Source organism: Triturus cristatus, chromosome 7 (assembly GCF_964204655.1).
Source record: "Triturus cristatus chromosome 7, aTriCri1.1, whole genome shotgun sequence".
Taxonomy (NCBI): Eukaryota; Metazoa; Chordata; class Amphibia; order Caudata; family Salamandridae; genus Triturus; species Triturus cristatus.
This window is the reverse complement of record NC_140590.1, coordinates 1,195,474,052-1,195,488,028: the sequence shown is the minus strand read 5'-3', so window position 1 is coordinate 1,195,488,028 and position 13,977 is coordinate 1,195,474,052. Positions and strand designations below refer to the sequence as shown.

The window sequence follows — 13,977 nt, the reverse complement described above, 5'->3', positions numbered from 1 at the left end:
GACACTCTCCTCCCCGTCCCCCAGCCCGGTGCAGAATTTTAGTGCCAAGCAAAACACACACACACACACACCTTGGTGCCATAGTGCAAGGGTGTATGTGTGAGTCTAGCAAAGGTTTTGTACTGGAAGAATACCCTTCCAGTACAAAATACTATGACTAGGCAAGTTTTAAAACATTTAGGGCCATATGTAGGAAGCCTAATACCGGTCGGTAACGGCCGATTTTCGGTAAATATCCCGTTACCGACCGGTATTTAGGCTTTTGGTATGTAGGGGGCATATTTCAGGATTCGGTAATTTACCGAATCGGTAAAATTACCGATTTGGTAATTTTACCGATTCGGTAAATACCGAATCCTGAAATGATATGTAGGGGGAGTGTGTCGTTGGTGTGGGGATTCGTTATTTACCACCAACTAAAAGTTGATGGTAAATGACGAATACGTGTAAAAAAGCATTTTTTTACCATTTGAAGTGTGCAATGTGGCAAACATACATGCCCTTAGGGCATGTATGTGCGCCACATGTGCACACATGGACGAATCAGGGGTGCAACAGGGTGTCAATGTGACACCCTGCCACCCATGATGATGCCTCCCCCATTACCGATTCGGTATTTACCGAATCGGTAATGGCAACTGGCTTCCCATTCATTCCTATGGGCCTCCAGGCCCATAGGAATGAATGGGAAGCCAGTTGCCATTACCGAATCGGTAAATACCGATTCTAAAATACCGACATATATCGAATCGGTAATTATTTACCTACATTACATTTACCGATTCATAAATACCGAATCGGTAGAATTCGGTATTTAAGAATCGGTAAATGTAATTTACCTACATATGGCCCCATGTACTTTGTATGTGTGCTGCTCAGTGCAACACACGTGCCAAGTCAGAACAGAAAGGAGAAATGAAAACATTTATTATTTTAATGCCTGCTTTCCTGCAGCATTATTTTTTGGTGCAAAACCCTGTCTACTAATGTTAGTGAATTGGGTTTTGTGTCAAAAAACATGAGGGGCTGCATGGGATCTCCGATGTACCACCCATGTAACACCCCCTTTGTGCTAAGTAATGCAAAGCAGCAGGTCGCATTGGTTTGCATTCATTTTCCTTACACACCAATGCAAATACCAAGTAGGGTTGAATTGTAAATTCCCAAAAAGATTTTGCGTTGAGTTTGCATAAAAAAAGTGACGCAAACCTGACACAAATCCTTTGTAAATCTTGGCCTTGTGTGTGCTAGGGGAGTGCATGAAGTTATAGGGCCCGATTCACAAAAGTAATCTGAGACAGAATCCGAACTTTACGACTTTTGGTATTCACAGAAGTCATTTAGTAGTAAAGTTAGGATTCCTAAATTTACTACTACTAAACTGAGAAAAATCCTAACTTTCCGACTTTCGGTATTCACTAAAGGCATTTAGTAGCAGTAAAGTTAGGATTCCTAACTTTACTACTACTAAACTGAGAAAAATCCTAACTTTACGACTTTCGGTATTCACAAAAGGCATTTAGTAGAAGTAAAGTTAGGAATCCTAACTTCACTATTACTAAACTGAGAAAAATCCTAACTTTACTACTCCTAAATGCACTTTGTGAATACCGAAAGTCGTAAAGTTAGGATTTTGTCTCAGATTACTTTTGTGGCTCGGGCCCATAAGGTGCCCGTGGCACAGGAGCAGGCTGTGCTGCAACAGATGCTACTGCCATCCAAGTTTTTGTCATGCTAATGTGGATGATCATAGTGCCACATCCAGGGTCTCCCCTTTCCTAATATGTATTTTTAAAATATACTGTGCGCACAGATGTGCTTACTCTGTGTTTTGGTTGGAGTTTAAGGAACTTCACATATGTAAAGCCCCGCCTACTGCTTTTTTCAATGTTTAACTATTTTAGGCATTTTCTGCAGCTGTGGTGGGAGATCAGAGACATAAAATTAGCCCAGGATTGTACTCACCAAACCACACATTCAGTGATGGCAACTCTGAGATATGGATCCAGGAGCTAAGGATGCAAAGTACCCTGCAAGCGGACTGGCTGCCCAGCAGGGCCAGACAGGGAACCAAAACCAGCCCTGGCAGAGTGCTTGGCCCGCCCCCCGGGGTGTTGGGGGTTGCGGCCGAGCTGTTTGCCATGGCCGGTTGCGGCTAAATTTGTTACAGGGGTCTATATTGCAGCTATGCTGCACAAACGGCCCTGTAACAAAAACAGCCCCTTAGGGGCCCAAAACTGGACCCCAATAAAGAACACAAGGGAAGACCCCCACTGCAATATATATAAATGGGTAATGACTCCAAAATATAAAAGTGTCACCCACAGAAAAAGGTAATTTTACAATTGTTTATTCATCATATTATCAAAGTTCATTTCTTTTTTATTTATTTTTTAAATAAATATTTTTAGTACATTAGTGTGAACAAATAATAATAAATAACAACATTCAAATATACATTGGGCAAATAATCACAACAAGAACATGAGAGCCCTGGGATAAAGAGAACAAATATTATCAAAACTATACAGATGACCAACTCAACTATACATAGAAAAAGACAATGTGAACATCAATACGTCATAAAGAAAGAAGAAAGTACAAACAAATTACATTATACAAAAGATACATAAGATGTGCATTACATATAACAAACACAACAACAAAGGAGAAAAGCGCCGACGTGCGTTTCAGAAATGCTACTGCTTGAAATTTCCTTCATCAGGGCGCAGATTTTCTCAATCTAGTAGGTGGGCATATTGTCACCATCCATATTTGTTTTTTTTTTTTTTGCAGAGTTTTATTTAGCGCAAACTTGACCCAAATCCAATCAGGTATCAAAGTGCTTTACATAGCACCAGTTACATTACATGAGGACACACATTAATTTTATTTTTTGTTTTGTTAGGCACAGGGAGATTAAGTGATTTGCCCAGAATCACAGGATGTTTTAGCGTTGTTACCAAGAATCGAACCCAGTTCCCCCAGGTCTGAGGTCGAGTGCCCTAGCCATTAGGCCAACTCCTCTCCCCTTAATAGTACACATTGTGAAAGAACTCTTGTTCTCAGGGCCCCTCTTCTGTTTTTTTGCCAAAACCGGACCCCACCCTGGAGGCCCACCTGGAAATGCCCGGTGCCCACTATGACCAGTTCGGCCCTGAGACCCAGCAGATGGCTGCCCTAACCAAAAACAAAAACCCAATGCACCCAGAGTAGGCTTGGAATACCCCACAGTCACTGACACAGTAATGGAACATCCTTTTTTTCAATGGTCTTACCCTTTACTGAATTTCTTTGAACGTTTCGAAGAATGCCTTTTTACTGAGCACCAACACAACCGTGCAAAACTACCAAGCAAATTTGTGCACTAAACGGTTCACCCGATTTCCCTTCTCCCTTTGAAGCCACCCAGTTCTAAGTATGGGTCCCGCAATTTCTCAATTTTTAATTAATTTGATGAAAATCTAGCTTTCGGGCACCATAATCTACCTGGAGTGGGTTTCTTGGGCTACTCTTCATCATACTATAAACTGTAATTTATCATCCCTCTCCATAACTCCTTTTATGAGGCATAATCCACACCAATAATTCTGTCAGCAGATATGACTTCTAAAGTTGCTACCAAACATGTTTTTTCAAATAACTTATTGAACCGAATTGGAAATATTTGATGTTTTGGACCGCCATAGGAACACAGGCAACTGTTGCAGAAGAGTGATATAGTAACAAAGAGTGACTGTGGAATACATCAATTCAATCTTTATTTCGATTCAAAGAATCATAAAAGAACATGTAAAAAGATTCAATCAAACACAGACATTGCATATGAAAATGTTTTTTCTAAACTAAAAATGGTTTCGCTAAAAATTGAAATACATAGAAATTCTACAAGTTGAAAATGTTCAGATTGTCTAGAGACTTTTACAGCATTCGTACTCTCGAATTAGTATAAATGTAAAGTGCAAGTGCGTAGTCGGTTGGCACAGTCCAGCAAGACATTTAATTAAAATTGTACTAAAAAGATAAAAGATGCAATAATACATTCACTAAATATCAATTAATTTCATACTGAATAGTTTAAATTCATTTAGATTGTTCTAGGATAAGGGGATTCAAGCGTAATGACATTTGGAAGGCAATTGGTAGGGCATGGTTATAATATGGTTTCCATAAAAATTTAGCCCTCTCTTTTTCCTTAGGTAACTAGCAGCCAGCACAAATCTACTTATACCAAATACAACAGGTTGTGAGCTATCTGATTTTAATATATTCAGTGCTTTTAGATGTTTCCTAGTTTTCAGGTTCTGGCACAGCGGCTTAATCCATTTACTTCTAGGAACCATATATACTGGGCAAAAAAATAAAATACGTGCAATATCTTCATTTGTGCCTGATAAACAGAGGGTACACTTAGGGTCCCTTCCCATAGTCTGTGACGTAGCCCACTTAGCTATAAAGGAGTTTATCCGCAGCGTCTCATATCTAAATTTCAGATAAACTGTCTTTGATAGATTGGGCTCAATCTCATCCAAAAATTGCTCAAAACTCAGGACCATTTTAATTGACAGAAATTGTGTAGTAAGTCTCCCTGATGTGCAATCTAAAGTGACTCTGTGCAAAATAAAATCTTTTGATGCCAATGTCATAGGTTAACCCAATCACAGGAGTATTTTGTGAGAGTGACGTAAACATCCTCATAATTTTATTTGCCCCAACTATTAAATAAATGTAAATGTTGTATACTTGTAAAGCGCACAGCTGCCCCAGCAACGGGGCGTCCCAGCGCTGTAAACCGCTGGGGAACCCATCCTGGCTTTCCCTGTGAGATGGTCCCTACTGGGCATCTCCAAGGTGAAGACAAGCATCCCCGGCGCTGATGGGGCCGTAAGTGGAGATTAAGCAAGCTATTGCCCAGAGTTGCTGAGTGGAATCCATGGTTAGAGTAGGCACCGAGGCGAGAATTATCGAGTCCGCTGACCTTGGCCCAAGACCCTGCCGCGTCGGGAATCGAACCCTGGTCCCGGGCCGACCTCTGCTTCCGGGTCTGCCGCCTCTAACCAGTGAGCCACACCATAGGGATTTAAGTTTTCGCCACCCCATAGCTCTGACCCATAAAGAGCAGCAGTTTGGGCCCTGAATTTATAAACCTCCAGGGCCGGAGTGATAGCCTTTGACACAGTATATTGTTGCTTCTTAACTATAGGGACATAGTTTTGTATAATAAAATAGTCCTAGACTTGTTTATTTGTGGCTTCCACGATAGCTTTGAATCAATTGTAACGCCCAAGTAAATAAAATTGGAAGCACACTCTAATGGTGCTTGGTTGAAGACTATTTTATTTGTAAAGCTTTTATGTGGCCTAATAGCCATGTATTTAGTCTTGATGGGGTTTATTTCAAGGCCCTTTAGTCTGCAATAGTTGATGAGGCTGTCAAGTAAGTTTTGTAACCACCTAGGGGTCTACGACAGTAAGACTGTATCATCAGCAAATGTTAGGGCACAAATATGAGCCCCTCCAAGCTTAGATGAGTCATGGGAGGAATTTTACAAATGCTGGACCAAATCATTTACATATATTAAAAATAGGGTAGGTGCAAGGACTCAGCCCTGCCGCACACCACTCCTTACAGGAATCTCCTCTGTAAGCTCCCCCCTGTACCCCAGCGTACCTTGGTGAAGTTACATTCATGGAGCCTTACAATCTGTTTTAAAATCTCCTCTGGTACTCCCTGTTGGCGTAGAGTTTCCCATAAAAGATCTCTTGGAATGTAATCAAAAGCTGCTCTCAAGTCAATGAAAGCAACATATAAATGTCCAGGTTTTATCCTAGTGTACTTCCAGGTTAGACATAGGAGTCTAAAAACTTGGTCAATTGTACTAGTTTTTATTCTGAAGTCTGCCTGGCAGGGCGAAAGTACATCGTTCTCCAGTAACCAGTCGTTTAGCTTGCCCAGAATTTGCTTTGCATAAACTTTTTGGATGGTATTTATCTATCAAGCTTATAAGCCTATAATTAGAAGAGTCATCCCTTCTGCCCTGTTTGTAAATAGGGACTTTCTCTGCCCCCTTCCAGGATTCAGGGATAGGCTCGGCCCTAGCTACTGCATTACTACAAAGGTTCACATACGGCACCCATACTTCTGGGGCATGTTTAAAAAGGTCCCCTGGTATCTTATCTTGGCCAGGCGCCTTTGCTGGTTTAATGGCAGCTATGGCTAACACAGTGTCTTCGATACTAAACTGAAGCGGTGCATTTTGTGTTGAAGCTAGCGGAAACAGTAGGGTCTACACTAGACTTCCCAGTCATGGCGTACAAATGAGAGAAGTGTCTATGCCAAGTACAAGGGTCCAAAAAGTGATCTGTGTCAGTCTTACCTATCTTACTGCCGTGTGCTATTATTCTCCAGAACATGGACTGGTTCTTAGATTTAGTGGCAGTAATAAGGTCACCCCAGTTGGCGTCATACTAGTTTTTTTGTGCTACTTTCTGCACTTTTTTATATTCTGCTCTTTGGTATCTAATCTGAATTATGTTTTTGGCCTTAAGGGCCAATAGAAGCCATTGTTTGGCTAAGGAGCATTCTTTGTTAAACCAAGGGTTAGAAAATTGGGTATTAAACCCTGACTTACGGTCTCCCATCTGTGGTTTCGTTAAACCGACCTTTATATTCCCTGCCAAAAAGTGATGGATTTGTGTAACGGGTATAGATTCTGGACTTTAATCAACATATGGGATTAAAGCTTCTCAAAAAGTATTATAGATACTTGTAAGGGGCTCAACTTGGCCCATAATAGCGGACCATTTAACTGCTCTCCGGTTGTTACTAACTGACAATTGCGGGTACTTATTTCCCAAGTCAATTGGGTGTGTTTGGTGGGTAGTGACTAACCACCCAGACAAGAATAAACATAATGGGAACATAATGGGAAGTGGCCACTCCCTCCTCTACTATATACCTTGAAGTCCTGAATATGTGCCCAGTTTGCTATGGTTATCATCACGTAATCTATTCTTGACCTGAATTTTCCCCTTGAAAAGGTATTAGAACACTCAATATCTGAGGGGAACCGGCCATTGCAAGCCCTTAGGCCTCTTTCTATAATGACTTGGACTAGTTGCATTGCTGCGATAGAACACGGCATTCTGTTATTTGTGGCTAAGAGGGGAATCCCCCTGGCCAATTCTTCATCCTCAAAAATAGATTAAATCCCCGCCAGTGGTTCATAGCAACAGTTAAAATCAACCCCCACAAGAACAGTTCCAAAGGGTTTAGTGGATTCAAGGATTTCCTCCAACCGATGAATAACGGGTGACTCTTTCGAGAGCTGTGGAATCACTGAGGCACTTTCCATGACAGCAGGGTGCTCTAGTTTATCTATAGGATCTTGCCTCTTAAAGTGTCTCTGAGGCTCTCTCTATGGATATGTCGATGTGATGCTGTCTCTGTGTTTGTTATGGTGGTGCTTCTATCCTTGTGTCACTATGTTTGTGTTTATTTATGGGCTTCTACTCATCAACTTGTTGATCATGGATCCAGCTTCTTGCCTTCCTGCAAGGCATGTGGAACAGGTGGGTTTTCTGTCATTAATGCTGCATTTGATTTGTGTTTGTGCAGAAGTTAGTCAGTGATTGCTCTGTTCTGACAGACTTTTCTCTTTCACCAGGGAGATTCCGGGGGCCCGCTCGTTTGCAAGTGGAACAGCACCTGGTTGCTGGCAGGAATCGTGAGCTGGGGCGATGATATATGCGCCGCCGTCAACAAGCCAGGGGTCTACACACGCCTTACCTCCTATACTGATTGGATCAAACAGTACATTCCCAGCATTACTTTTAAAGCAGAAAATACAGTCCTTGTCAACGTCAGCCAAGGTCACAAACTCTTCTCTGGTCTTGCCAGAACTTTGGGCATAGCGATGCCTGTTATGACAGTGTTACTGCTGATGCTTCTCTGACACTCTGACCTCTTCTGACACCAAGACGCTGCAGGTGTAAAATTTCAGAGGGTGTTCTTGCACCCAGCCCACAGCACTGGATCCTCAGAGAAGCATAGAGGTGTCATGGACATAATGCTCTTAGACGGAAGGAGACATCCACGCGATCCCGTACAATCAAATGACATAGATAGCTGGTGCCAAGTGCCCATAAGAGGAACCTCTGATATATTCAATCAAAATGTGATAAAGTGGTGTCTAAGCTTGCATTTCTTTTGGTTGGGATGGCTAGTAGCAAACATACAATTTCAAATGACAAAAATAACAAACTATTTTATGAGCAAATTTAAGTATAGATGATTGTAAAAATCAACAAATGAAACCATATCAAGGCCTCTATGTTTGCCTTCATTCTCTCCTCTATTCCCCATCCCACTGGCCATTTTCTGCCACCTCTGCCTGTCTCTATGATGTGCTTCCGCGACTAGATCAACAGACGCCATAGCTTGCCAGGTTCAGCACCGCCTCATGCGGCAGGTTGGAAATGTGAGGGTACCCACTCAACAACTCCCTCCACATTGAAAGATGAAAATGTTTGGATTCCTAGGCTGGAGCTATCAATGTAGTTGAGATTGCAAGCCAGGAATGAGGTGCAATGCACAAGAAATTTGAAGCATAGGACATATGCTTAATGCCGGATGTGTGTTGACCAACGAAGGCTGGAAATTCTCCCGATAATAATCCTTCTCCAGGTCAAATGTCCTGATTGAGGGTGTTTGCAAGTTTGGTTGAACTGTGCGCTGGGACTTTGTCCCGGATTTTGGAACTCTATCCCGGACTACATAAGGGTGAATCCTAACCTTCTTGCGACCAGGAAAGACTTAAAAGCTCACCTTTTAAGAGCTCAACTCCCCGACTGACTCCAATGTTAGCTCAAGCTGCTCTCCATCTTTAAAGTACTCCAGAGTTATTCACTACATTTTCCTGTAACTGCTATAAAAGTACTTTTAAAAAAGTACAAGAATTGTAACTGCTTCTCTCACTGACATAGCCAGCAGAAGATAAGGTATGTGGTTCCTGCCCCAAGGGTACTGATCTTCTCTCCTTGCCAAGGGAAGAACATCAGGGTGGGAGCCATTGTGTGTCTTGCCTGAAGGGCATTTAATGTCTTTTACTGACTTTCATGAGCAGCAGACCCCAAGGAATAGTGCTGCACCTCAAAGGAAGTGAGTTGTTGCCCTTCAAAATCCACCCCCACTGGTCAAGTTAATATATGCTGTGGGCACACTCAGAGGTATTTACTTTCATGACAGATTAAATGCTGGATAGTGAACGTGGCTTACCAGATGCAAGAATGAAAGCAGAACCCACAACGTCATGAGACGCTCATTTGTCTTTTATTTCAATCATCAGCACCTGAAAGAATCACTTTGCGCAACGCTGACCCTGCTGTTTTTTCCTTTATCTATGAAAGGGAAAGTCAACTGTTTTATATTTACCATTATCAAAAATAAATAAAATTCTAATTAAAAACGACAGGCTGTCGACAGGGATACTCCCCCCGGACCAGAAAGTGGCTACCATAGTGGCGATTCCGAAGCCTAACAAGCCAGCGCATGAGTGCGCTTCCTATCGCCCAATCTCATTGCTGAATGCTGAGGCGAAGATTCTGGCAAAGGTGCTGGCGACAAGGCTGCAGCCCTACCTCACAACCCTAATACACCCGGACCAATCGGGATTTATGCCACGCCGGAATACCGCCTTAAATATACGGCGGCTCCACGGGATTCTTGCGCGCCGCACCTCGATAGAGGAGGACGCGGCCATCCTCTCGCTGGACGCGCGGATGGCGTTCGACCGGGTGGAATGGCCGTTCCTCTTCGCTGTCCTTCACCACGTAGGACTCGGCCCCAAGATGTGCGCATGGATTCAGCTTTTGTATACCGAGCCACTGGCACAGGTTGTGGTCAATGGCCATATCTCAGACCCCTTTCCGTTGGGGCGGGGGACGCGACAGGGCTGCCCTCTTTCCCCGCTCCTTTTTGCTCTGGCTCTGGAGCCACTTGCGGCCTGGCTGCGGCAGGACCCGGTGATCCGTGGACTAAGGTGGACAATGGGGTGGGAGGATCGCATTTCCCTCTATGCTGACGACATCCTGTTATACTGAGCCTCCCCTGCGCACTCGATTGCTTGTCTCCTGGATATCTGTGCGTCGTACGGGAGGGTATCTGGCTACGAGATTAACTGGGAAAAGTCCATTGTCTACATGCTCCGTGGCTCCCCGCCTCGGCTCCCACGGGGTTGTGAGATTCGGGTGGTGACGGACGGGTTCAAATATCTAGGGATCTATGTGACCGCTGACAGGGAACGTTTTGTAGCTGAGAATCTAACGAAGCCACTGCATCGGTTTCGTAGCGATGTCAAACATTGGCGCTCCTTGCCCTTAACGCTGCTGGGGAGGGCCGCCCTCTTCAAAATGATGGCTCTCCCTAGATTTTTGTATGTACTCCAAAATACCCCCTTCCCGGTGCCACCAACGTATTTCACCGCCGTCAATGCGGAAGTCACCAGCCTACTATGGGAGGACAAGACTCCGCGGATAGCACTCCACAAGCTCACCAGGGGGTGGTATGACGGTGGGATAGCCCTCCCAAACATACGACTGTACTATTGGGCATCGCAGCTTACGGTGATAAACCAGTGGTTGCATGTGCCAGGGGAGGACCCGGCATATCGTATGGATCGGCACTTGCTGGGGGCTGAAGGGGTCATGGGAGCGCTCTACAACCATAAGAGAGGCCACTGCCCCCCGGGCCCCTCGACGCACTCCCTCCGGCTAGGGTTTGCGGCGCAGCGAGCTCTGGGCTGGGCTGGGAAAATAACCCAAGCTACTCCGTTGTGGGAGGCGAGACAGTTGGGGGTACTGCGCACTACCAAGGGGTTCCATCAATGGGATCTAATTGGCATCTCCAGGGTGGGTGACCTTTGGAAGAAGGGAGAAATGGTCACATTTACCCAACTACAAGCAGATTTCGACCTGGCTGCCACCGAAGGGTTCAGGTACATGCAAATCCGTCACGCACTCCAGGCGGCAGTCCCGCCCGGGACCCGACATCCGGAGTCGTCGCCACTGGAGGACCGGCTCCTCACAGAACACCTGACACAGAGAGCGACCTCCCTAACATACCGAAAACTGATAAACAATCGGCCAGATCCATTCGCAGCTCTTAAAAACCGATGGAAGGCCGAGCTGGGGGAATTTGACGAAGCGGACTGGCAGGCGGCGCTTTCCTCCCCTAGGGAGGTGGGCGTCTCATCCAGACTGCGTCTGGTCCAACCTAAAATTCTGCACCGCACATACTACACTCGTGCACTCCTGTTTAAACTTAACCGAACTGACTCCCCGCTATGTCTTAGGCAGTGTGGGATGGAGGGAACCCTTATACATACCCTGTGGGAATGTCCGGCCATAACTCTGTACTGGAAGGGAATTCTGCGCACACTCTCCCAAGTGACCAAAGTCCCGACACTCCTGGAGCCGCGGAGGTGTCTCCTCAACGTCTGGGAACCGACAGATCTCAACAAGGTCACACAACTCTGGGTAACACTGGGACTTATGCTGGCGAAACGCAATATAGCCCAAAGATGGGGCTCTAGCCAAACTCCAACCCTCGCCCAGTGGTCCCGGGATATGGACTCCACAATGGTGGTCGAAAAAACTGTCTATCTTCACAGAGGCTGCCCCAAAAAATGGACCCGGGTATGGGGTGGGTGGAATGCCTATAGAGGGAATATATGTGAACCCCCGAGCGACGCCTCAGACTCAGACTTAAGTGACCATGATTAGACGATATATAATTGGTCGGCGCAATGTGATAAAAACTGTCTTGCAAAGCCAAAAGGAGCTCACTGCTTTTCAAAATGTCATGAATGTTTCATTGCACTCTCACTGGACAGTTATTCTAGGGAACCTGATGCCAATGTGTACTGTTTTATGTTCAAATTTCAATAAAAATATTTACAAAAAAAATTCTAATTTAAATAATGCCTTTATTTTCATACAACAGTAACGGTTGACCAAAATGAAGTCTGGATTTTTGTTGAAAATCAGATATTTTTTTAAAATATTGACATCTCATTTTTAGCTTTTTTTCTCTGCTACATTTCCCTATCCTACGCTTGAGTTTGTCTTGTCTCACAGTTTTTTGCACCTTTCTCAGGTTAACAAACCCTGGGGCATATTATCAAGACAGGCGATAAAATTATCGCCGCTTTAGCGGCAGCAAACTGCCGCTAAAGCGGCAATAATTTTATCGCCGGTCTTGATAATATGCCCCCCTATTTGCTTGCCAAGCAAAAGCATTCTCTCCTATCTCTCAACACCACCCCCAATGCTAAATTGTCAAATTGCCCAATCAGCAACTCGCTCTTGGTTGAGAGGGCGAGAGGTTTGGGTATCTTTACTAGACCTCTCACTATAACAGACTGCAAGTAAGAAATGCTGTTCTATGCAAAATTAAGTTGAACCTTTCCAAACTCTTAATCCCAGTGTTGGTTGTGTGGACCCTCAGAGACAGAGGGCTTCCCCCAATAATAATCCCTCTCTAGGACCAGAGTCTCACAGAGGGTGTGCATGAGACAAAACAAACCAATCGGCCGAGTAGTTCCATCCTCGAGGCACTGACAGGGCCGGACTAGGAACCCAAAGCAGCCCTGGCAATTTTGTTGGACCAGGCCCACCCCATACCCTCGGGTCTGCCAATGTGAAGCACTGCTGCTTTTGTTACTGGGGGCCGATATGCAAAACCGTACTCCAGTAACAAACCCGGCCCCACAGCTGTAAAACCGGCCCCCAGTAACAAAACCGGCCCCACAGCTGTAAAACCGGCCCCCACCCTTCCGGTCTCCCGGGGACATGCCCAATGCCCACTACGGCCAGTCGGGCTCTGGGCACTGATCTCTCAATGGCAAATGTCCAACTCCAGAATGTAAACCAGTGCGGCCAGCCTGACAGAAGTGAACACCTCGTACTGATTTTCACAAGCAGCAGAGCCTAAGGCACAGTGTTTCCGACGTAGGAGAAGTGAGCTTCTTTCAGTGACAATGCATTCTCGCTGGTGAAGCTTCAGTAGCTCGCGGGCACTGAAGTGATACTGCTAGGAGGAGGGTGGTTACACTGTTAGTGGCTTACACTGAAGTGGCATTGCTGCAGGGAGGATCTTTTCTTTGCACTGTTAGTATTTCACAGTGACGTGGCACTGCTACGAGGAGAGCCCTTACACTTTTAGCATTTCACACTGATGTGGCACTGCTACATGGAGGGCCCTTAGACTGTCAGTATTTCACCCTGGCGTGGTACTGCTATGAGGAGTGTCCTTACACTGTCAGTAACTCACACTGATGTGGCACTGCTACATGGAGGGCCCTTAGACTGTCAGTATTTCACACTGGCGTGGTACTGCTATGAGGAGTGTCCTTACACTGTCAGTAACTCACACTGATGTGGCACTGCTACATGGAGGGCCCTTAGACTGTCAGTATTTCACACTGGCGTGGTACTGCTATGAGGAGTGTCCTTACACTGTCAGTAACTCACACTGATGTGGCACTGCTACATGGAGGGCCCTTAGACTGTCAGTATTTCACACTGGCGTGGTACTGCTATGAGGAGTGTCCTTACACTGTCAGTAACTCACACTGATGTGGCACTGCTACATGGAGGGCCCTTAGACTGTCAGTATTTCACACTGGCGTGGTACTGCTATGAGGAGTGTCCTTACACTGTCAGTAACTCACACTGATGTGGCACTGCTACATGGAGGGCCCTTAGACTGTCAGTATTTCACCCTGGCGTGGTACTGCTATGAGGAGTGTCCTTACACTGTCAGTAACTCACACTGATGTGGCACTGCTACATGGAGGGCCCTTAGACTGTCAGTATTTCACACTGGCGTGGTACTGCTATGAGGAGTGTCCTTACACTGTCAGTAACTCACACTGATGTGGCACTGCTACATGGAGGGCCCTTAGACTGTCAGTATTTC

At 45.1% G+C, this 13,977-nt stretch overlaps 1 protein-coding gene across 1 annotated transcript in view; it reads left to right on the top strand.

Annotated features, from left to right (window-relative positions):
• Window positions 1-12,015, top strand: part of LOC146811582 (serine protease 27-like) — a 119,166-nt gene extending 107,151 nt beyond the window's left edge. Inside the window, exon 6 of the mRNA XM_085618559.1 lies at window positions 7,667-12,015. Coding sequence (XP_085474685.1) covers window positions 7,667-7,954 — 288 coding nt within the window. The 3' untranslated portion in view covers window positions 7,955-12,015. The remainder of the gene's footprint in view (window positions 1-7,666) is intronic.
• The last annotated feature ends 1,962 nt before the right edge of the window (window positions 12,016-13,977 follow it).